The following is a 24,752-nucleotide window of genomic DNA, read 5'->3' as shown; positions in this document are numbered from 1 at the left end:
TTTCAGTTCAGTTCAGTTCAGCTCCAATCAGTTTAGTTCAGTTCAATAAATGTGAACAGACCCTAAGATTTAGGCATGTTCACTTCACTTTTAAAAAAATAATATTAAATAAAAAATAATTTCAATTCAGTAAAAATAAGTTTAGTTCAGTAAAAATAATTTCAGTCAGTAAAAATAAGTCCAGTTCAGTAAAATTCAGTTTTCTTATAGAAGAATTACAATAGAAAATCAGTAAAAACAAATAATTTCAGTTCATCAAAAAAAATTAGTTCAGTAAAATTAATTTAAATTCAGTAAAAATAATTTAAGTTCAACAAATATAATTTTGTTTCAATAAAAATAATTTCAGTTCAGCAAAAATAAGGTGAAATGAACGGGGCCTTACTTCAACATCATATATCTAGATGTAATTAAAATTACACCATTTTTTTAAAAATACATAGTACTTCTTTATTTATACACTTTACATTGACGCCATATTAAATATATGAGGAATGGAAATTCTAAATATAACTTTACACTCGAATATACAAAAGTAATACATGTAAAAATTACGTTTATTGTTTATTAGAGCTTGATAGAGTATAAAACATATTACTGGGCCTACCTCAACCATTAGTTTAAGCTTTTGGTTGAGTTGATCTTCTAACATGGTATCAAGAGCTAGTGTGACACAAAGATCACGGGCTCGAATCTCATCCACCCCTCCTCTAAAGTGGAATTAATTCACACATCAACTTGTATTTACTCTGTAATTTAATTATTTTTGTAGACTTGTAGTGAGTAATAAAAATTTTCACTTGTTGTTTCCTAGACAAAATAACGCATGTGTATGTCTTATCCCCAAGCGTTAAGACAATAAGTAGATGCATCCGTTCGATGTAATATAACATTTGTTTACTCAACTTAAGCTAATGCATCAATGCATAATTAAGTACAGTATATTTTAATTACCGGATTCGTAGCCGATTAAGGATTCAAGATTCAACGATAGGCAGATTAGTTTTTTTTTTTTTTTTTTTTTTTTTTTTTTTTTTTTTTTTGACAGATGCAGATTTGTTAATTTTGTATACGAAGTATATAACAAAATCCAAATAATATAAATTAATGGAAGCATCATATACATTATACGTAGTATTTGTCGAATTCCTTGAAAAATATTAGATATATTTGTCAAATAATAGTAAGGTTTATTAGAAACCACGATCCATACTTAATTCTACAACAACAAAGCGACAAAATACTAAGCTAAGACAATTAAGAACAAACCAAGTCACCAACTTTATTTATTTATTATCATTTTTGAATAGTGACTAACTTTTTTATAATCACAATTATGTTTGTAAAAATGAAATTCTTCGTTATTCCCTTAAGGCCTTAATATAAAATTTATCCAGGTAGCAATGCAGCCTACTTGATATTATGGTTTTTAAAGTCTAACGTAAAAGGGAGAAATAAATTTAGAGATTAATCCAAGAAAAGGTTTCTCAAATAACTTTGAAAAAAAATATAAGATACCATAATTATGAACATTATAAAATATACGGTGTATGTCAACATAACCTCAACTTTAAATCCAACAAAAAGATAAATCTACTAAAGATATAATTAAATTCCAAATATTGTACCACTTAATCTTTATAAGAAATTACGAGCTATTAATCGTCAATCCAATAAAAATTCCGTCAACTCATCATCTATCAAAGATTCAATTTATCATAATAATATATAATCCATATATATCCTAACTCATCGTCTATCAAAGATTCAATTTATCATAATTATAGTTTCATAAAATATAATCCATATACATCCTAACTCATCATCTATCAAAGATTCAATTTATCATAATTCTAGTTTCATAAAATGATTAATATGTACTCGTATATCAATAATCAACGAGATAAACCCACCCTCGACTCGAAAAATCTCAACAAGGGGTCCATTATCTTCACCCCATCAACAAACTAAGGGTCTGTTCTCATACGTTTATTTTCAGTTCAGTTTAGTTCAGTTTAGCTCAGCTCTAATAAGTTAAATTCAGCTCCTAATTTCCTTCTCTTATAAAATATTCATTTCAATTCAATTTAGCTGAGCCAATGTGAACATGCCCTATGTAACCAACATCATGAAATATAGGAAGTAGATAATTATTTTCAACGAACATTACCTCCCATCAGCCATCTCGTGGTTGACATAAATACCCCTACTCATCCACCTTCAAAACTCTACTTTAGCCGGCTATTTGGACTCTAACTTTTTTTTTTTTTTTTTTTTCTTTTTTTCCTTTTATAATATTAAAAAAACCCTCTAAACTAAAATTCAAATTCAATATTCTTCCTTTAACAATGAAAACATAAAAATCATCTCTTTATTTTCTCTCTCTTCTTCCTCCATTAATACATTTTATGGGACAAACCATCAATGAAGCCACCGGAAAAATGACACAACTTTGCCGGAAAATCGTCCGAGTTAACATTAAATGGCCGGAAATTCTCGACCGAGTCGCCGTACTCCGGCGATTTTTCCGATTCATTTGGAACAGAATTATTGTTTGTTCTTGTTGTACTAGTAACTTCAAACCGCCGTCAACGGCTAATTACCGACGGCTTGACCGGCCAAACTCGCCGGGAAACGCTGTTGAGTTTGAAGTAGCTGATTTACGAAGTGGGTATGAGAGTGATTCTAATTTGGTTAATCTCAAGATTAGTTTGTTGGGTGATTGCCAAATTGGTAAAACTAGCTTTGTTGTAAGTTTTAATTTTTTGATGATTTTTTTGTTTAATTAATGTGTTAATCTTGAATTAGATGTTAATTGATTGTGTTTATTGATTTAAAGTTTTGATTTTTTGTTGTGGGTAGATTAAATATGTAGGAGATGAACAACAGAGGAAAAGTTTGCAGATGAAAGGGTTGAATTTGATGGACAAAACTTTGGTTGTTAAAGGAGCTCGCATTGCTTTTAGTATATGGGATGTTGCAGGTAATTTAATTCTTCGGGTTTTGTTGTCGCGTTACTAGTTCAAATTACACTATCAACGCGACTATTAATTTGCAATAATCTGATAATTTTGTTAATTTCAGGGGATCATGGTTCTTTGGATCATGTACCAATAGCTTGTAAAGATGCAGTTGCAATCTTGATTATGTTTGATCTTACTAGCAGATGTACTTTGAATAGGTTTGCTTCTACTTGAAACTCCAATCATGCAGATTTTTGTGATTAATTAAGTTTTTAAGATGCATTTTTATTTGTAAAATTGATTAATTAGTGTTGAAAATTTGTGTATTTGCAGTGTAATTGGATGGTATAATCAAGCAAGAAAGTGGAATAAGGTACTAGATTTAAAACCAGAGCTTTCTTTTCTTTTAGCTTTAACTTTTCCCCTGAAGTTACATTGCATAATTAGCCACTTAAGAGCTTAAAATTTCAAATTATATTACTTGTATAAAAAGAAGTTAAAAATAGAAACTTAGAAAGTAAACTAATTTGTGCATATTTTAGTATTTTACTATATGAGTATATTTGGTCAAGTTATAAATATCTAGTATAGATAATTAAAGTGTATAAAATCAAAGCTTTCCATTCATCAAATCAATCCTAATTCTATTACGAGTATAAACTTAGGCGTAACCTCTGGTGTCATGTGGTACACGTGCATGCCATACGCTACCTAATGTTATGTTGTCGAAGTATAGATACAAGAAGTTGACTTGGAGACATGTAAATAAACATGGGTATATTACTAATTATGTACTTGTACTTGATAGATGGGTATATATGTATATTGTCATAGTTAGTGGAACTCCATGAATGAAAATGAAGCTTAGTAATGGCATTCATTACTAAGAAAAAGATCTATTTATGGGCTATTCTCTCTCTGTTAGGTAGAATTAAGACAAAAGAGAATATAATGTAACACTTGAAATGTCTCTTTAGCTAAGCTATTTAGTCTTCATCATAACGCTACATGAGAAATGTCAATTTTATCAACATACTCTTTAACTCTATAATTTTCATAATTAAACTAGTTGAAAGGTCTTAATTTCAAGTCATTTGGTTGACCCACGTTTGTACGAATGTTGTTTGTACTATTCCAAGAATTTGACGACTTAATTGTTTTATATCAATCTTTTTCTGAATTGATTTTACTTGGATAGTTGGATGGCTTGGGTGTATAACTTTTACCCTATAACTTTTTTCCACTTCTATACTTTATGTATATGTAAATCAAGTGGTAATTTCATAAATAATTTACGAAGTAACAACATTTCATTACATGTGGGCCTCATGAATTTTGATTTTATATTAAAAATGCCACGCTATTTGAATTTTTTTTGTTGATTTATTTAGGAAGTTGTCACTTGATGTACCTATTTTTGTTTGCCAACTTGGATTCTTGGAGTATTCTCTTATGTATTCTTTCCTCTCTTTAATTCGAGTGAGGTTAAATGGCTAACAATTAGTCATTAAGTGGGAAAACAATTTATGTGACTGCTTTTTAATTTTATAAACTCTAACATGTTTAAAAAGTTAAAAGCATATTAGAATTAGACGTTTTTATTTTTTTTATTTTTTATTTTTAATTTTTTATTATTATTTTTTGCCTCAAATTCCTTAATATGTGTTCCATGAATCATCAATAATTGCAGAACGCAATTCCAATACTAATTGGCACCAAGTTTGATGATTTTGTTAGACTTCCTCCTGATTTGCAGTGGACTATCGTCACTCAGGTACATATCTATTATCTACAAGTATTTTTTACAACAAATAAACAAAACTCATAACTATATATCACTCTCTTATTGAAAAAATGAAAACTTAACGTGTCATACAAATATATTCGTCGTAATGGATGATTTTCGTTGGAGTTTCTTTAGTTACCTCGGCCTAGTTTCCTTTCCTCGTCCATAAAAATAATTGAGGGTAACATGTATGTGTGCATCTTCTTTATGCACGAGTATTTTATTATTAAAGGTCAATTGGTAGTTTAAAATGAATATGACACCCCTGTAAATGACTTTACCAGGGTGTAAACACCCGTGTGGTATAATTTGGCTAGATTTGAAACATCTGGGAAATCTCTTACTACTATTGTTAATATTTTCTTTGTATCTTTATGATTTTATGTCTTTTTAAGTCTGATATAAGAAAAAAAAAACACGTTAACATCTTTTTGTTTTACAAAGCTGCTTTACTAGTTGGTTGGATTTTGATTGCTTTCAGATTTACAGAGTATTGCTTTACTGTATTGGATGATTTGGATTGTTACATGTAGATTGTATGTGTGACTGTAGAGTGATACGCCTAACACGGTGTGTGTGACTCATTTATCCACATACAAGGGAAGATAAGTAATTTCGTGAGATTTGATTATTGCTTAGATGTATATGAAATCGTTTGATGATATATTGCTCAATGTGGAGGATCTGGTTCGACAAATATTGTTCAATCATAATTTTTACCATGTATGCACGGATTGTGATCCTTTTTACATGTTTTATACAAGGGTGATATCTAGTGTATCAATTGACATTATAATCTACCTTGTGTTTTCGATATGTTATACAAGGGTGATATTCTAGTGTATCAATTGGCATTATAGTCTACCTTGTGTTTTTGATATGTTATAGAAGGGTGATATTCTAGTGTATCAATTGGCATTATAATCTACCTTGTGTTTTCGATATGTTATACAAGGGTGATATGTAGTGTATCAATTGACATTTTAATCTATCTTGTGTTTTCGATATGTTATACAAGGGTGATATCTAGTGTATCAATTGACATTATAATTACCTTGTGTTTTCGATATTTTATACAAGGGTGATATGTGGTGTATCAATTGACATTATAATGTACCTTGTGTTTTCGATATGATCATGTCAATATCTAATATATGTTTAATCTTAGTAAAACCTTTGATCTCGTGTAGACCGGACTAGCTAATAGCTTGATGATTTTGGATCTGTTTTTTGATTCAGGCAAGAGCATATGCAAAGGCAATGGACGCGACTCTATTCTTTTCGAGTGCAACTCATAACATAAATGTGAACAAAATCTTCAAGTTCATCATGGCCAAGCTCTTTAACTTGCCTTGGACTGTACAGAGGAATCTCACTATTGGAGAGCCCATTATTGATTTTTAGTGTAATTTTGTTTCCTTGTATGTACCTTCTTCCAAGTTAACTAGCTGCCCCGGTCGGGGTGTCATCATGTACATAGCTTCAAGATAGAATCATAGATACATGAACAATGCGATTAAAATTAAAAAAAAGCCACGAAAAAAAAGGGAGAAAAAAGACACGTAGTAAATGAGAATTTTGAATGTTTTGATCTACGAATTGTGTATGAATAGAAGTTCAATTTGTCTGTACTATAAATCTTGAATCGAAATGCATACCTCAAGAACAAAGTGCATAATGATATGAAGTGCCGCGTTCGATCAACACTATACATACACGCACAGCAAAGACTCTAGTTGCAGAGTAAAATAAAGGTTGAAGTCCATTGTAGAGCGAGGTTAGCTAAAACAAAAACTAAGGGCTTCGATGAAAATAAGAATTACAAGAACCAAAAAAGGGAAGAAAACTAAATCTAACCGTATATTTTGATTATTTGATCAAATTCACTTAGTTAAATACGTAGTTTACGCTTCGTGACTTGAATTGCACGGGCACAAAATCTAATATATAAATTTTAAAATGATAAGTTACTCGTATCTTGATTGAACATACTATAAATATTACTCCGCAGTTCTTTAATAGAATGATGAATTGGAAATCATTCAACGGCGTTGGCTTTTGTCATAAATTAAAATTCAATTTATGGGTCTATCCTTTTTAAGAATGTATTTGATACTTACATGTGGGAAATTTCAAAGCTTTAACAAGCTTTAACAAAGCTAACATCATGCCCTATGTACTGTTATTGACCATAAATTATGTCTAGAACTCTAGATAGATCGAGCTGGTTTATGTTTAAGGTGGATTTCCATATACAAGATGAACCAGACTACTAGGAAACTGTTTTTTTACGCGATTTTGGGTGTGAGGTAGGGTTCATGCACCAATTATGGATATGAGATATGAGTTACACTAGCAACAAAAGGTTTTTGATAGTGTACTGTCTATAATATAGTTATAGATTATACCACCAGAGTTGAATTTGTACAAGTTTAAAAGGACTCCAAAATTTTATTGTTAATAGTGGTATGTTTATACTAATCGAATGGATTTATTCACCATGTATGAAATTGTACAATCTCAAAGTGGACAAAGTCGAGAGATTAGAGATAAAATTGAATAAAACAAAAATTCTCAAAAGAAATTTATGTCATGTAAAAGCTCTGAAAATTCAAAGAAATAAGCTTATAATTCATCAAGAATATGTGACTACATGCATAAAAATAAAACTTAGACTTAATACTAGAAGATTAAATCTTTCATAAAACAAACAAAGAAAAAAAAAAAAAAAGACCGTAAAAAAGACATTTATTCATATTCATTGATGAAGCAAGAACTAGGTTGAACCTCTTCTACTCGCGCCCCTTCATAGATGACATCTATGAAGTTTTCGTCGATTACTCATGTTCATTGATGATGCAAGGCTTAGGTTGAACCTTTGTTACTCCCTTGGCATTATATATCAAGGACACCATCTTCCGAATAAACTTCAACCTTCAATTGCTTACGCTCTTGTGCAAGAACAGATTTTACGCCTCTAGCATATGCAAATCCCATTTGATTATCAGCCCTCAAGACGAGTTTTTGTAAGACACCAGCTTGAGTACTTAAATAAGGCAACAAATTCATTTCAAACCAAGTTGCTTGCATTCCTACAATCTCCACAACTTTCAACATGTTTGGCAAACATCCATGAATTGATGGTTCTACTTCAGCAAAATCTGTTATAGGAGGCATGACATGGAAGTAATCTTCCTCCATGTCTTCCTGTTCGATAGAATAAATTTAAACAAAGAAATTAAACACCTTTGAATAATTGTAACAACATACGAAGTATAATCAAATAAAACCAATTTGTAATAAATCATACGTAACATGAGTAAATAATTTATTTAATCTAAAGTGCTAATTTAATTATTTAATTTTACCAATCCATTTGTATAAAAAGTTTCAATTATGTACACGAAATTTTAATTTAACAACAATTTTTATAGCACACGGCCGTCACAAATTAATTAAATACATTATACAAATCTTTTATAGTTAAGTATTTCTCACATTAGATAAGTTACTAGCTTAGCATGAATTTTTTGATGATTAATTTCGATTTAGAGATAATATAATAATGGTTCTTTTTTTTTTTTTTAATGAGTCTCACGCGACTGTTATTTTTAAATAAAGCTTTCGATAATAAATTAATAATTGAGGTTAGGAGAGTTATTGAAAATATATTACATTACCCTGAAAATTACATGGTCTCCATGCTCGAACCGGACTTCCTCCAGGAAAGGGTAATTATCTAATAGCATACGTATTCCATCAAATTCCGATTCATCAAAAGCTGTTTTAATTGTTAGGTTTTTCGCACGGTTTTGTCCAAGGGGATTTAGTTTTACCCTCTCAAAAGAAATCACCTACAAGGTAGAAATAAAGTTAATTAATTATTACATGAAATTAATTAAAATAAATTAATAGAAGATTTTTTTTTGAGAGAAATAACTGAATAAAATAAGGTAAAAATAAAAACAATTTTATTTTAACAATTGAAAAAGAATTCAAAGTGACAAACGTAAAAATTTAATGGTTGAAAGATAGGGTGTTGTACCACAGGCATGTACACAACTATTGATGATTTTTTACCATTAAAATGCCAGTTGTCATATATAAGAGGACCGTTATGTTACGACCCATTTCACATTTTACATAAGCAATGCATAGAATTATACCTTTAAAAACCATTTAATGTGTCACATTAAAACAGAAAAAAACCATTGACGATTCAATTAAAAAATAAATCATGTTTATAATATACAAATTTCTAACAAATTTAATTAATAATTTAAAAATAGAGATAAAAATGATCCAAAAATTTATAAAACATAAATAAATAAATAATTTACCTGAAGGACGTAACTATCAACAATCAAAGACCTTGCGAAGTAGAGGCTATTAAGAAGATTAGCAATCTTTGCACCATCTTCCAAATCAAACATGTCGACGAGGCCGAAATCTAACTCGGCCTTCTCCAAGTTCTCAGACACGATGACACCAAATTGTACAACTTTGCCACTATACTTGAAACGAACAAGATTTGGCGCAACAATTATTAAGGTTAACAAATCAACGCATTTGTCTACGACAATCGTCTTAAGAGTGTTAGATTGGATATCATAATGTGCTCCTTGAAAACACTTAGACAAACTTAAGTTTTCGAGTAATGGACAACTTTGCAACATTAGCCTAAGGTTTGTTGCGTTTATAATCTCAACCCACGCTAAGAAGAGAGTTTTTAAGGTTAGACCAATAGCCGCGAAATTGTTCATGTCAAATCGACAAGAAGCCAATTTTAAGGACTCTAAGAAGGTGTAATTGTATACATCCATTGGAAGGTTAAACCTTTCAATGAAATCATTGTTTAAAGGGAGTTCATCTTCCCAACTCGAAGGTGAAAAATCGAGTTCTAGAGAGTTGGGGTGGTGATGAAGGGAATGCCTTATAAGATGCTCAATATTCTTTGGGCAAATATGAGGGTCGGAGAATCTAAGGCTAAAAGATGAGATAGATGGTTCAGCATTGGCGAACCACTTAAACCCGACTCTTTTTAGATAATATTGTTGGTATAATTTGTGAACTTCCTTTATTTGTTGAATATTTGGATGTTGTTCATCAATTCCCGTGAGAGGGGTGAGGAAAAGGCGGTCATTTAATTCGATATCAGGCCGGGAAAACCATAGCGTCCGCCATGGCTTTGCCAAGACACTTGTCCTAACAGCCTCTTTGAGTGAAATAAGTGAAAGGATGGTAATGAGAATTGAGTCTGGGAGAAACGTCAGACGATCTTGAAAGGGGGACATTTTCAAGACGAGAATAAAACTAAAGATTGGAGAAGAATCGGAGTTTGGGAGAAGGGAGAAAAGAGAGGGGAAGAATGCTTTTGGTGTAGGAAAAAGGAGGCTTTTAGGTGCAATTTATAGCTAAGAAGGGAAATGTAGTTTTTGCATGAGATATCAAAATATCATATCCTTGATATTGGTGGTGCTTCACAACAATGAGAATAATACAATAATGATTCTATAACAAGCAAAAAAAGGAATGTTGGTGTCCAAATCTTTTACTAATTGTTCTTTGTATTATTGGATGAATGTATACACTGAATCACACTATCACTAATAGAAATAGCGTGGATAGATCTTGGAATGATTGGCGTATTTATAATTTTGAAGCATAATGTCAATAATTTCGTTGAACCATAATAACTATTAACCATATCTATGATTCTTTCCATGATGGATTGATGTCAATAATTTTAGGTTAAAGGGCTTGGCAATCCATAGCAAAAATAAAATAAAATAAAATTAAAAAATGAATGATGAAAAAAAAAGATTCAAAAATAAATAAATAATTCTCGATTACAAAAGTTATTGAGATTTTGACGAACTTCTAAAAGTTAAGACTCGGTTGTAACGAATTATTAGAAGTTAAGATTTTAATTTAGTGGACTTTTAGAAGTTAACATTCAATTTAAATATGTTAAACGAACTCGTGAAATTAAAGATAAGTCTTGAATTTGACAAACTGTTAAAAGTCACCACTCAATTAAAAATAAAACTCGTCATACAAATTAAGATATGATTTTAATGAACTTTAGAAGTTAAGATTCAATTTTAACGAACTCATGGAAACTTTTGTAAGATTTGATTTTAACGAACTCGTAGAAGTTGAGATTTAAATTTAACGAACTTTTAAAGTTAAGATTATATTCATTTTTAATGAACTCATTAAAAGTTAATAAGATTTATTTGACTTTAACGAACTTTTTAACTAATTTTAAGATTTAATTTTAACGAACTTTTAGAAGTTGAGATTTAGTTTTAACGAATCTTTTGAAAGCTTACTATATACGTTAATATTAGTCGTTGCTACATACCAATTACTGGCTGGATTGCAAGGCAAACAAATGACCTAAAAACAAAATTTATGTTTGACGTGAATCTATATACGTTAAACGATCAGGTTTTTCCGTTATTATATGCTACCATGTTGTACCTAGGAAATTTTAATCACTCCGTTTTTTTTATTCTATGGTTATATTTTGACTTTGATTTAAAACTTTGACTATTAATATATATTAAATAAAAATTAAAACCTCCTGCCATATCATGTGGGATGTTATTAGATCAATTCGTCATGTAATGAATTTTCAAAATATCTTTTTAGTATTTTTAATCAAATTGATGAATACATACGTGCTCAAAGATGTGCATTGGAGACCATGCATGAAAATCAAAGTGTAACCATAGAAAAGAGACGAGGAATTAATTTATATACAAGGAAAAATACTTTTTTTCCCCTTTTGTTTTAAGAAATTAGAGTACATAGTTCAATATTTTTTTTCTGAAACAAAACAGCTCAGTATTTGAGTGGGAATCATTGAGGATATTCTGAATCAAGATTTTGTATGAAGTTGGATAAAATCGTATAGTAGGAAAGATCCAGTTAATTCTTATGCCATGAGAAGAATAAAAATAATGTAAAACAATTATATTACGTACTGTTGTAAAAATGTTCAAGTGGCTTAATTTCTAGTGGGTAACTATCTAGGTGGATTAAAATTTTCATATCATGTATCTCAGTCAAATAACGTCATTTTTTATATAAAAATATAATAATTATATGGGTTTCAAAAAAAAAAAAAAAAAAAGAATAATTATATGAAGACTTGTGCACTACCTCTTAATTTAAGTACTGTATGATCAACTATCCTTTTACAATTTTTGTGATTTTAATTAGAGAATGATTAGTAATTAATGTATATGTAAGAACAATAAGATTTATGTGGGTCTGTTATTTATGTTCATTTCATGTTTACTACTCGTACTTGTTAAACTCGTGGCTACCTAATGAGTTTTTCACTCACTCGGGTTTGTAAAATGTTTTAGGTTGTTCTATATATAAAACTTCTAGCTTGTTCTATGTTATATTTTATTTATTTTAACCCTATATTAATATAATGTAAGATAAATACACAGTACTACATATATTATGTGTCACTCTATAGACCCCGATAAAAATGCTTCCTAAGATAAACTTAAATTGAATGAATTACAACGTACTGCAACTTAATTATATAAACATAACAAATCAGACGAACATTGTGCAAATTGATAACAAATCAGACGAACATTGTGCAAATTGTGGTTAATTACTGTCATAGACAAAGAATTTTCCAAATTCACATTGTTTGTAGTTAAGGTTAGAAAAGGAGAAGAAGACAAAGAAAGGGTTAGAGGAGGAGGGATGAGTGGTGTATTAGAGAGAGAAATCTAGAGGTAGAAAAACGTGAACAAGTGTGAAGGACATGAAAATCTGGAAGAAAAAATGTGTAATAGTTTTAATTTAGTATGGCCCACCCGGTTCATCAGAACTTTAATTAGCTTTAACTACATTCACCCATCCGGATGTATGTAGTTAAAGCTAAAACCAACAACATATTTTCAGGATGAAGTTAATAGCAAAAACCAACAACATTAGCAACAACTACAGCAACTATAAACTTTAGCGGCTTAGCCCCATAATAATTTGGGATTGGCTAACATAATTCATCATAAGTAGGCATTTGCAAAAAAATGAAACATCAAGCACCAATTATTGATTAAACTAAAAAAGTACTATTACATAAAAATTAAATTTGACAAAGTCTTCAAACTGAGTTTTAAAAGTACTGATAACATAATACTATTACGAAATTCTCGGAGTATATAATAACTTGAACCATTTTCGACGATTTCACGCTAATAACTTGAACCATTTTCGACGATTTGACGCTGCTTGAACATCTTGTTTCACTAGTAGATGACACCATCTTGAGAGATAACTTGTACCTTAAATTTAAATTTCTGTTCCGCGACATACTCTTTTAAGAGGATAGCAAGATCCTCTCCCTTTTGATTAGCAGCCCTTAAGACGAGTTTTTGTAAGGCACCTGCACCTGCATATTTTAGCAAATAATTCAACAGATTTTTTTCATTTGGTAATCCTTGAAACCCTATCATCTCCACAACTTTCAACGTCTTTAGTACACATCCTTGTGCCCTTGGTTTCACTCCTTCCCAATATGTTAAAGGGCTCTCAGGCGCGTAGTAGCCCATGTCCGCCATGCCTTCCTGTTCGACAAAATTAATTTAAACCATCAAATTAAAACCCGACATTAAAATTTAATTTGTATCATCATATTTCAAATATATGTGACTATTATTTATGAATGAAGTATTTGATAATTGACTAATCAATTGAGGTAAATGATAATGTTACATTACCTCCAAAATGATGTGTTTACCATGCTCAAACCGGAGTTCCTCTAGCAAAGGGGATTTATCTAACAGGATACGTATACCCTCAAATTCCAGTTCATGAAAAGCAGTTTTAATTGTCAGATTTCGCACTTTGTTTCTCCCAGGGTTTTCTTCAGCAACAGGAAGTAACTTCATTGTAGAATTTAAAATAAAGTTAGTTTTTCCGCATTTATTACATGAAAATAAACAACTAACTGATTAAGAGTTGACAAAAAATAAATTAATTCAACGGAAAAAAAAAATTCAACGTAGCAAAAGTAATGTAAAATACACAAGTTATAAGATGACCTTCCTCCCTCCATAACATAATATACGAAGTAGTGTCTTTTTTTATTATTTTTATTTTTTTATTATAAACTGTTTTGAAGACAAGACTATAACCATCAATATATTTAATTAATTACACAAATAATAATATAAAAAATATGATATTATAACCTTAAGATGTTTCCAACAAAATGTCACATGATTATGTACGGTATATGTTGGAGATCAAAACTTAAAAATTTGATCATGAATATAGAATTAGACACGTTATCATCAAATAGATGGAGTACAATTCATTTCACATTGTAGGTGTATCATTTTCACAAAAATGCATAAAATCATCCTTTAAACACCCCAATGAAATTTTAATCAAAATTAAACATATGGCATATGCAACGGTTATGTATAGTTTTTTTTTTTTTTTTTTGGGGGGGGGGGGGGGCTAATTTAATTTTTAAGACAACTGTCATTAACCCAGTTGTCACCCTAGTGGCACAATCCTTTCACAATTCACAAAAGGAAAAAAAAAACAATTCTATGACACCAATTGGCAATAAAACCTCTCACAAAAGGGGGAAAATAGGGCAGTTTTCAATCAGAATTATTGTTTAAAAATAATAGTAATATGTATTCATTTCCTGAAAATTTAAAAGACGGTACAATAGTTATACCGCGTGACATATGCAACAATTACATATATATATATAATTTTTTTATTCAGTTTAAAAAATATATATATATAGTTTTTTATTCGATTATAATGATAAAAAAAATTATTTAAGAAAGAGAAACAAAAATAAAACTTATACCTGCATGACGTAACTGCTTACAACCAAAGACCTTGCGGGGCTGAGGCAGTCAAGAAGACTGACAATCTTCTCGCCACATTCATCATCAAAAAAATCGACGTACCCGAAATCTAAATCGACCGTCTGCAATTTAGAGGACACGGTGATACCGAATTGTACAACTTCACCACAATACTTGAAATGATTAACATTAGTTGCAGTGATTGTTAAGCTTAACATATCAACACATTTGTCCACGACAATCGTCTTCAAAGTGTCGGATTCAATCACAATATCTGTTGCACCAAAACACTTAGACAAACTTAAATATTCGATTTTCGGACAACTTCGCAACATTCTCATAAGGGTCGATACGTTTTGTAATCTAACCCACGCCAAAGTCACACTTTTTAAGTTACGACCGATAATCGTGAAATCTTCGTCTACAACAATTCCGCATGATACCAATTTTAAGGACTCTAAGAGGGTGTAATTATAGACGAATTCCGGAAGATCAAACCTTTCATGTTTTATATCGATTATAGGGAGTTTGTCTTCCCAACTTGGACTCGAAAAATCGAGTTCTAGAGACTTGGTGTTACGTTGAAGGGCAAGCCATATAAGTTCCACAATTTTAACTTCCCAATTTTGAGGGTTGGAGAAAGTAAGGCTAAAAGATGAGATAGGAGATTTTTCATCTAATAGCCATTTTAACCCGAACTTTAAGCAATGAAACTCTTGGTTGAGTTTGAGATTTTGCCTTTCAACTTCGAAATTTGGGTGTTGTGGATCAATTCCGGTGAGAGGGGTGGCAAAAAGGCGCTCGTTTATTTCGACATCAGGATGGGAACGCCACTTTTGCCACAAGTACTGCCACTTCTTTGCTAAGATGCTTGTCCTAACGGCGTCTTTGATGGGAAGAAGTGCAACAATGGTGATGAGAATTGCCTCTGGGAGTAAAGAGATACGGTCTTCAAAGGGGGCCATTTTCGATTCAGGGAGAAAAAAAAAACTAAAGATTGGAGAAGAATCGGAACTAGGGATAGAGTAGGGAGAGAACTAAAAATTTGAGAGGAATCACAATTGGATGGGGAGAAGAGGGGAGATTAGAGAAGACTAAAGATTTGAGAGGAATCGAAATTGGGGAGAATTGGGGAGAAGAAAGGAAAAAAAGAGAGGAATAAAATGCTTTTGGTGTAGGAAAATGGGAGGATTTAAGGATCAATTTATAGGAAACGAAATGTAACTTTTGCATGTAATATTGAATTGAAATATCATATCCTTAATATTGGTGATATTGGTGATGTTTCATGACAATAAGAGAGTAATAAAACCATGATTCATTTACAAGTAATTTTTAACCATCATATCCTTGATTTTTTTGAAACAATCATATCCTTGATTTTGGTAATGGTTCACAACAATAAGAGAATAGGAAAAAAAAAAAAAAAAAAAAAACCACCACCATGATTCGTTACCAAAGGAAAGTTGATATCTTAATCCTTTTTTTTTTGGATGCTATTGGATTGAATATATGAATGTATGCACTGATTATAGACACTTTCATTACATGGTAATAGCATGGATAAGAGCTTAGTATTATGGGAGTATTTATAATGTAACGAATAATGACTATATGAATCTATGATTTCATATGTTCATTGTATATAAAAATAGTCAACTATCACTATGATTTCTTTCCATTACGGTTTGATGACGATTTTTTTAGGTTAATGGGCTTGGCTCTCAGTTAATTGTCAATTGCCAAAAAATAAATAAAAAATATTCACAAAAGTTATTGAAATTTCAAAGAACTTTTAGTAATTTAAGATTGAATTATAATGTAACCAACATATAAGGGTTCGTTTGGTATCATTGTGGTTTTCTGTATTTTGGTTTTTTGTTTTTTAAAAGTATATTATATATGTCACATAATGAATCAAAAATTGTTTAAACTAATTAAAATCATGATAATTTTGAAAACTGACAACAGAAAAGTGAAAACACCTTTTTCTTGTTTCCTATTTTTGGTTTTTAGTTTCAAAAACAGAAAACTGAAAACCAAAAATAATGTCAAACAAGCCCTAAAAGTTAAAATTCAGTTCTAATAAGATTTAATTTTACCGAAGTAAAGAATAAATTTTCAAGAACCCATAAAAAGTTGCTCCATAATAAACTTTAAATTAGAAGTTAAAATTCAATATGTTCACGAACTCATAAATTTAAGATTTTAGTTTAACGAACTTTAAGTGGTTAAGATTCGGTTTTTAACGAACTCATAGAAGTTTAATTAAGATTTCATTTTGATGAACCAATAAATTAAGATTTAATTATCACAAACTTTTAAATATTTAAGATTTTATTTTAACGAACTTAATAAATCGTTAGCGGTTGAGATTCAATTTTAACGAACTCATGAAAACATTTGTATTTAACGAATTTGTAGAAGTTGAGATTTAAATTTAACGGACTTCTAAAAGTTAAGATTATATTCACTTCTAACGAACCCATAAAAAAAGTTAATAAGATCTGATTTTAATGGCCTTTAAATTTAGAAGTTAATATTTAAGTAGAGATTTAGTTAGTTTTAGCGAATCTTTAAAAGCTTACTATATACGTTAAAATTGTCGTCTACTGGATCGGAAGGCAAACTAATCACCTAAAAAACAAAATTCATAATTGGCGTGAATCTATATATGTATGTTATTAAACGAACAGGTTTTTTATATGCTAACAAGAATGATTTAGTAATACGTGAATTTTTAGGACTATTTAATTTTATAAAGATTCAACATGCTATACGTCAGAAGTTGTAATCCCCCGGTTTTTTTTTTTTTCTATGTTACATTTTGACCTTGGTTTAAAGTAAACTTTGACTATAAAAGTCATATCATATCTTTTGGGATGTTATTAGATCAATTCATATTGTAATGAATTTTCAAAATATCATTTGTTTAGTATTTTTTTTATATCAAATTTGTTGAATATCATTGAGGATATTCGATCTGAATCATCAAGATTTTGTATGAAGTTGGATAAAATCGTATAGTAAAGGATAGATCCAGTTAATTTTGAGGCTATGAGAAGAATAAAAGTAATGTAAAACAATGGCACCACTAAGTACTAACGTAAAAATGTTCAAGTGGCTTGATTTCTAGCTAGTGGGTATATATCTGGGTGGATTAAAATTTCGTATCATGTATCTCAGTCAAAAAGTCTCTTCTTTTTTTTTTTTCCTTTTTTTTTATTTATTTAATATATATATATATATATATATATATATATATATATATATATATATATATATATATATATATATATATATATATATATATATATATATATATATATATATATAATATGTGGATCAATAATCCTTTTACAATTTATCATTTATGTGTTTTTAAATAATAAAATGTTTAGTAATCTTTATATACTACGTATAAGGAATATTATATAATTTCATGTAAACTACTACTACTACTTGTATTTGTTAAACTCGTGACTACCTAATGACTTTGTAAAATGTTGTAAAAAATACATTTGGGAAATTTAAATTCTCATATGTATAAAACTTTTATCCGATAGCCATACTTGAAGTATAAATCCTCTAGCTTGTTCTACGTTTCATTTTATTTATTTTAATCCTATATTAATATAATTTAACACAAGTACACAACATATATATGTGTCACTTTATAGACCTTAATTATATAGATGCTCCACTGATAAACTTAAATTGAAGGATTAACATACTGCCACTCTTATTCATAACATAACTAACATGTATTGTGTAAGTTGTAGTGACATACCATAGACAAAGATTATCCCAAATTCGCATTGTTAGCAGTTAAGGTTAGAGAAGGAGAAGAAGACAAAGAAGGGGTCAGAGGAGGAGGTTATTGAGCAAGTGGTGTGTTAGAGAGAGAAATCAAGATGTAGGAAAATGTGAACAAGTGTGGAGGACATGAATACTCGGAAGAAAAAATTAAATGTTCACTTATTTGTTTTTAGTATGGCCCACCCACCCGGTTCATCAAAACTTTAATTAGCTTTAACTACATTTGCCCATCTGGATTTGAAAATGTATATTACAGAACAAAAGTTTTAAGAAAAATGCTAACTACATAAGTACTTCAGTATTTTGATAAGGAAATTGTTGAAGGCCAACGAACGATCCACCAACTTCAATATTTGGCCTTTACTGAAATATTGCACAACACACCATAAAATCAAGGCAATGTATTGATTAACACAAACTTTTGTATGCGGCTGACCACATGGTGCGGCAGTGGTTACTTGTGATACTGGTTTTGTCAGGGGCTGCTTGTAAGTGTTACTTATATTATGGGGTTACTTGTATGGGTGATACTGATTTTGGTCAGGGGTTACTTGTAGAGTTGTAGGTGTTACTTATATTCTGGGGTTACTTATATGGGTGTGTTACTGGTTTTGGTCAGGGGTTACTTAATTGTAGGGTGCTACTGGTTTTGTTTGGGGTTTTGGTTTGGGGTTACTTGTAGGGGTTACTCAAAATACAAGTAACCCCAAAATAATACAAGTAACACCCAACAAGTAACACATGCAAGTAATTCTAAAATACAAGTAATCCCTGCCGCATTGAAAAACCTCAGATTAATTGACTTTGAGAATTCGAACAAGCCCTTTCAAGTTCAGTTGATCAGTAGCAATATATATGTGACAAATTTGTTCGCGAACTTGCAGGCTTGCAGCACATATTTGCACTGATAAAAATATAATGCACCCCTAAGATAAATGATAGAGTATATAAATCAATCATAAACTTCAACCATCAAGCTTAACCTTTGTGATATAAATAGAAATCATTGTGATATAAATAGAACATTGTTCTCTTAGCCTATGTAATATTTTAAATTAGGCATATGCATGCGTCATATTACAAAAGAGCTTAGATGATTGCAGCATGCAGCTTCGGTCTTCCTAGCTTCCGTTGCTGTCTAGTCAACTTCATGCACTTGGTTTAATGATCCTCTTCCATTAGTTTAAGGATAGCTCTCCTTCCTCCCCGCGTCGTAACTCCTTGCATTCAACGTATGCATTAGTTAAATCATCCCACGACGAGGAATGATATTGAACCCCTTGACACAATTTGATTTAATGATCTCCTTTGTGTCCCTTTTAGACCCCGTTCACTTCACCTTATTTGTGCTAAACTGAAACTGAATCGGAATTATTTTTTAAAGGTGAAGTGTACAGGACCTTAGTTTGCACCACTATAGATAGGAAAGGATGGCCAGAGTTTCTCCCCATATAGGAGAGGAGCATAGAACATGCATAGCCATAGCCGGTCCTAACTTCAATTACGCACACCTTTTATATGGGCATAAAGTTTGAATTACAACTTATTGTTCCACGAAAAGAATTACATCTTCCAGCCAACCTTCCATGGGATAGCATGTCTAATCTTTAAATTCAAAAATTATTCTTAATATTCACGGATCACTTAATTCCTGTAATGCATAAATTACACGTACGTAATATACAACAAATTTATTTTCTACTTGATTGTATGTGTAATTAATGGCAAAGCATGTATGTTTAACATAGTTAGATTTACGTCAATCATAAAGTTAACCTTATTATTAGGTAACTAGCTAGCTAGTTTATGTTAAAATACTAAATTAGTAACAACAATTTTCAACAAACATTTCAATCTAGCCGTAAGCTTTTAAAGTCCGTTATAGCAAAATCTTAACTATTAAGGCTTCGTTTGGTAGGGCGTAAAACATTTTCACTGAAAAGTGTTTTCCGATTTTACATTGTTTGGTTTTGTGTAAAACATTAATAATGTAAAATTTGGGGTGGAAAATCATTTTTTCACCTTACTGAAAACATTCTTCCCCCAATTTAGAAGGAAAATTTTTTCCATCACAAGTGGAGGGAAAACATTTTCCCTCACAATTGAAGTAATTGATTTTCAGTTCAACTAAACAATGAAAAATGCTTAAAATGGAAAATCATTTTACATGCAACCAAACAACGAAAAACCTTCATAAAAATAAATTTTTTAATGTAAAAGGTTTTCCATGAAAAATTATTTTTCATCTAAAAATGTTTTACACCCTATATACCAAACGAGGCCTAAATGATGTTTAAACTTGAAACGATCTCAACTTCTAAAGCTCTAAATTTAATATGAATCTTAACTTCTAAAAGTTCATTAAATCACGGATCATTTCATCACATCCTTGTAAAATGCATATATTGCATTCTGTGTATAATAAATGGTCAGAATATCTATTAGTTTAACGGACTTAAATTAGATCCACGCAGTAGCCGTAGATCTTGCTTTCAACAACGAATTTCAACGTCTCTAACAGTAGGAGTACGTCATCGCTCGTCCGCCATTAGCGCTTGGGGCTCTTTTAAGATAACTGTTAAGAATCATTCCAATTTAATTTAAACTTTTTAATAGTTCATTAACTTGAATCTCAACCTCTAAAAGATCATTAAGTTCATTAAAATCAAATCTTAACTTTTTATGAGTTCGTGAATATTGAATCTTAATTTTTGCAGGTTTATCAAAATCAAACCTTAACTTCTATGCGTACGTTTAAATCGAATCTTAACCTCTAATAAAGGTTCGTTGAAATAGAATCTTAACTTTTATGAGTTCGTTAACATTAAATCTTAAATTAACTTCTAATTAAAAATTTATCAAAATTATTAACTTTTATGAGTTCTTGAAATTTGATTATTTACTTCCGTAAAATTTAATCTGAACTTCATTAGTTAGAACTGAATTTTAACTTATATATAATTTCGTTACATTATATATAATTCAATCTTAACTGTTAAAAGTTCCTTAAAACTTCTTTTTTTTTTTTTTTTTTTTTTTTTTTTTTTGGCAATGGGCCAATGGATAATTGCCAAGCCTAGTAACCTTTAAAACTTGTCATCAAACCATAATGGAAAGAAATCATAGAAATAGTTAATTATCTTTATGAATCAATTAAATTGTAGACATTATTCTGTAAATTTTGAATAATACTCCAATTTTAACTTTTCTCCTTTCTCCCTTCTGCTACCTAGTTCCGATGCTTCTCCAATATAATCTATAGTCTTTTTTATCTCCCTGAATTGAAAATGGCCCCCTTTGAAAACCGTATCTCTTTACTCCCAGAGGCAATAACCATCACCATTATCTCACTTCTTCCCATCAAAGACGCTGTTAGGACAAGCGTCTTAGAAAAGCAATGGCGGTACTTGTGGCGTTCCATACCTAATGTCGCAATAAAAGAGCGCCTTTTTGCCACCTCTCTCACCGGAATCGATCAACAACACCCAAGTATCAAACTTAAAGGGCAAAATCACAAATTCATCCGAGAGTTTTATTTCTTAGAGTTCGGGTTAAAGTGGCTATTACATGAAATATTTCCTATCCCATCTTTTAGTCTTACTTTCTCCGACCCTCTAAATTGGGAAAATAAAATTGAGAAACTCATAAGACTTGCCCTTAAACGTAACACCAAGTCTCTAGAACTCGATTTTTCGTGTCCAAGTTGGGATGACAAACTCCCTTTAACCGATGACACCCTTGAAAGATTTGATCTTCCGAACTTTGTCTATGATTACACCCACTTAGAGTCCTTAAAATTGGTATCATGCCGATTTATGAACAACGAGTTCACGACTATCGGTCGCACCTTAAAAAGTGTCACTTTGGCGTGGGTTAGCATAGAAGACGTATCGACCCTTAGGAGTTTGTTGCTAAGTTGTCCGAAAATCGAATATTTAAGTTTGTCTAAGTGTTTTGATGAAACAGATTATGTGATTGAATCCAACACATTGAAGACGCTTGTTGTGGACAAATGTGTTGATTTGTTAAGCTTAACAATTGTTGCAACTAATCTTATTCATTTCAAGTATTGTGGTGATGTTGTACAATTTGGTATCATTGTGTCCTCTAAATTGCAGACGGCCGATTTAGATTTCGGCTTCGTCGGGATGTTTGATGATGAACATGGTGAGAAGATTGTCCGTCTTCTTGATTGCCTCAGCCCCGCAAGGTCTTTGATTGTTAGCAGTTACGTCATGCAGGTATAAGTTTTATTTCTATTTCGCTTTATTAATTAATTTTTGTATCATTGTAATTGAAAAGAAAAGTATATATAACTGTTGCACATAACACGCGGTACAACCCTCTGCAGTATGCACCCTTTTTAAAATTATTAAAAAAAAAGAGAGAAGAAAAATAATTACGAGTATTATTTTTTAAAATAAATATGATTGAAAACCGCCCTATTTTCTCCCTTTTATGAGAGGCTTTTATTGCCAATTGACGTTGCACGGTTGTTATTTATTTTTATTTTTTTTCCTTTTGTGAATTATGAGAGGATTGTACCACCAAGGTGACAACTGGCATAATGACAGTTGTCTTAGAAAATTAAAAAAATTATATAACCGTTGCATATGTTATGTGTTTAATTGTGATTAAAATCTCATGGGTTTCATAAGTGTATGATTTTATGCATTTGTGTGAGCATGATACACCTATTAAAAAATGTGAAATGAATTGTATTCCATCTATCCTATAATAAAGTGTCTATTTCTATATGCTTAATCAAATTTACAAATTTTGACTCCAATTTATACAAAATACATAATCATGAGACATCTCGTTGGAAACGTCTTAATATGCAATTTTATATTATTGGTCATTTTTTAATATAATATTATTAATATATAATTAAAAATATTGATTGTCAAAGTCTTGACTTGAAAACAATTTGTCATCAAAAAATGACACTATATTATGTGATGGAGGGTGTAACGTCATCTTGTAACTGATGAATTGGTTTATATTTTACATTAATTTCATTAATTTGTTTTTGTGTCAACTTTTATTCAGTTAATTTTTTAATTATTCATGTAATAAATGCAGAGTATATAACTTTTTTTTAAATTCTACCATGAAGGCACTTCCTCTTGCAAATGTAAACCCTGCGAGAAACCATGCGAGAAATTTGACAATTAAAACTGCTTTTCACGAATTGGAATTTGAGGGTATATCTATCCTGTTAGATAGTTCCCCTTCTGTGGAGGAAGTCCGGTTTGAGCATGGTGAACATATCATTTTCGAGGTAATGTTACATCAATTCTCAATTAATTAGTCAATTATCGAAGACATTATTTTAAAATAACAGTCACATATATTTGAGGATACATATTGGTACTTGTACTTGATAAAAAATAATGTCAAAATCTGCGTACATTAATGCACCTTTTTATACATATTGGTGGACAAATTAAATCAACTACTTGGAATGATTTAATGTTATACAAATTGGTTGTTATAAGTATGTTGGATATAATTTATTCTTGTACAAATTATTTAATTTGATGGTTCAAATTAATTTTATAGGAAGACATGGCGTACTATGGCTACTACGCGCCTGCGAGCCCTTTAACATATTGGGATAGATTGATCCCAAGTGCACGAGGATGTGTACCAAATACGTTGAAAGTGGTAGAAATGATAGGGTTTCAAGGAACACCAAATGAATTTAATTTGTTAAGTAATTTGGTTAAATATGGACGTGCCTTACAAAAACTCGTCTTAAGCGCTGCTCATAAAAATGGTGAGGAAATTGCTATCTGCATAAAAGATTTTGCCGCAGAAAAGAATGCAAAGTTTAATGTTCATGTCATCTCTCAAGATGGTGTCATCTACGAAGGGGCGCAAGTGAAAGAAGTTGTTCAAGTCATCTGATTCTTGCTCCATCAACAACGTGCGTGAAATCGTCGAAAATGGTTTAAGTTATTATGTACTCCGAGAACTTCGTAGTAGTATTATGTACTAGTACTTTTTAAGTTTAATTAATCAATATTGTTGCTTTATGTTCCATTTTTTGCAAATTCTACTTATGACGATTTATGTTAGCCAATCTCAAATTATTGCTTCGTCAAATTTAATTGTTATGTACCAGTACTTTTTAAGTTTATTTTTTTCACAGAATGCTTATTATATATTCTAGTATCTTAATTAACTTCTTCCTGCAAATATGTGCTGCAAGTTTGCGTACAAGTTTGTCACATATTGATGATCAACTGAACTTGAAAGGGCTTGGTCGAATTCTTAAAGTTAGTTAAATTATTGCCTTAATTCTATGGT

The 24,752-nt window shown here is 30.6% G+C and overlaps 4 protein-coding genes across 4 annotated transcripts; 2 read left to right on the top strand and 2 right to left on the bottom strand.

Annotated features, from left to right (window-relative positions):
• The first annotated feature begins 2,305 nt into the window (after window positions 1-2,305).
• LOC145605153 (septum-promoting GTP-binding protein 1-like) lies at window positions 2,306-6,344 on the top strand. The gene is made up of 6 exons (XM_081661180.1): window positions 2,306-2,750; window positions 2,863-2,983; window positions 3,085-3,181; window positions 3,297-3,336; window positions 4,654-4,737; window positions 5,989-6,344. The coding sequence occupies exons 1-6, from the start codon at window positions 2,409-2,411 to the stop codon at window positions 6,151-6,153; spliced, it is 849 nt and encodes a 282-aa protein (XP_081517306.1). The 5' UTR covers window positions 2,306-2,408; the 3' UTR covers window positions 6,154-6,344.
• A 1,300-nt stretch (window positions 6,345-7,644) lies between these two features.
• LOC145604351 (putative F-box protein At3g29830) lies at window positions 7,645-10,043 on the bottom strand. Its single transcript, XM_081660267.1, has 3 exons — window positions 9,090-10,043; window positions 8,430-8,603; window positions 7,645-7,956 (listed from the first exon to the last, which is right to left on the bottom strand). The coding sequence occupies exons 1-3, from the start codon at window positions 10,041-10,043 to the stop codon at window positions 7,645-7,647; spliced, it is 1,440 nt and encodes a 479-aa protein (XP_081516393.1).
• A 2,991-nt stretch (window positions 10,044-13,034) lies between these two features.
• LOC145604350 (putative F-box/LRR-repeat protein At5g54820) lies at window positions 13,035-15,583 on the bottom strand. The gene is made up of 3 exons (XM_081660266.1): window positions 14,618-15,583; window positions 13,506-13,670; window positions 13,035-13,352 (listed from the first exon to the last, which is right to left on the bottom strand). Exons 1-3 carry the CDS (start codon window positions 15,581-15,583, stop codon window positions 13,035-13,037), a joined length of 1,449 nt encoding a protein of 482 aa, XP_081516392.1.
• A 6,141-nt stretch (window positions 15,584-21,724) lies between these two features.
• On the top strand, window positions 21,725-24,350 carry LOC145604349 (putative F-box/LRR-repeat protein At1g56400). Its single transcript, XM_081660265.1, has 3 exons — window positions 21,725-22,678; window positions 23,557-23,721; window positions 24,003-24,350. The coding sequence occupies exons 1-3, from the start codon at window positions 21,725-21,727 to the stop codon at window positions 24,348-24,350; spliced, it is 1,467 nt and encodes a 488-aa protein (XP_081516391.1).
• The last annotated feature ends 402 nt before the right edge of the window (window positions 24,351-24,752 follow it).

This window comes from Chenopodium album, chromosome 22, assembly GCF_948465745.1.
Source record: "Chenopodium album chromosome 22, dcCheAlbu1.1, whole genome shotgun sequence".
Lineage (NCBI taxonomy): Eukaryota > Viridiplantae > Streptophyta > Magnoliopsida > Caryophyllales > Amaranthaceae > Chenopodium > Chenopodium album.
Note: the sequence above shows the minus strand (reverse complement) of the source record. Positions and strands in the feature narration are given on the sequence as shown.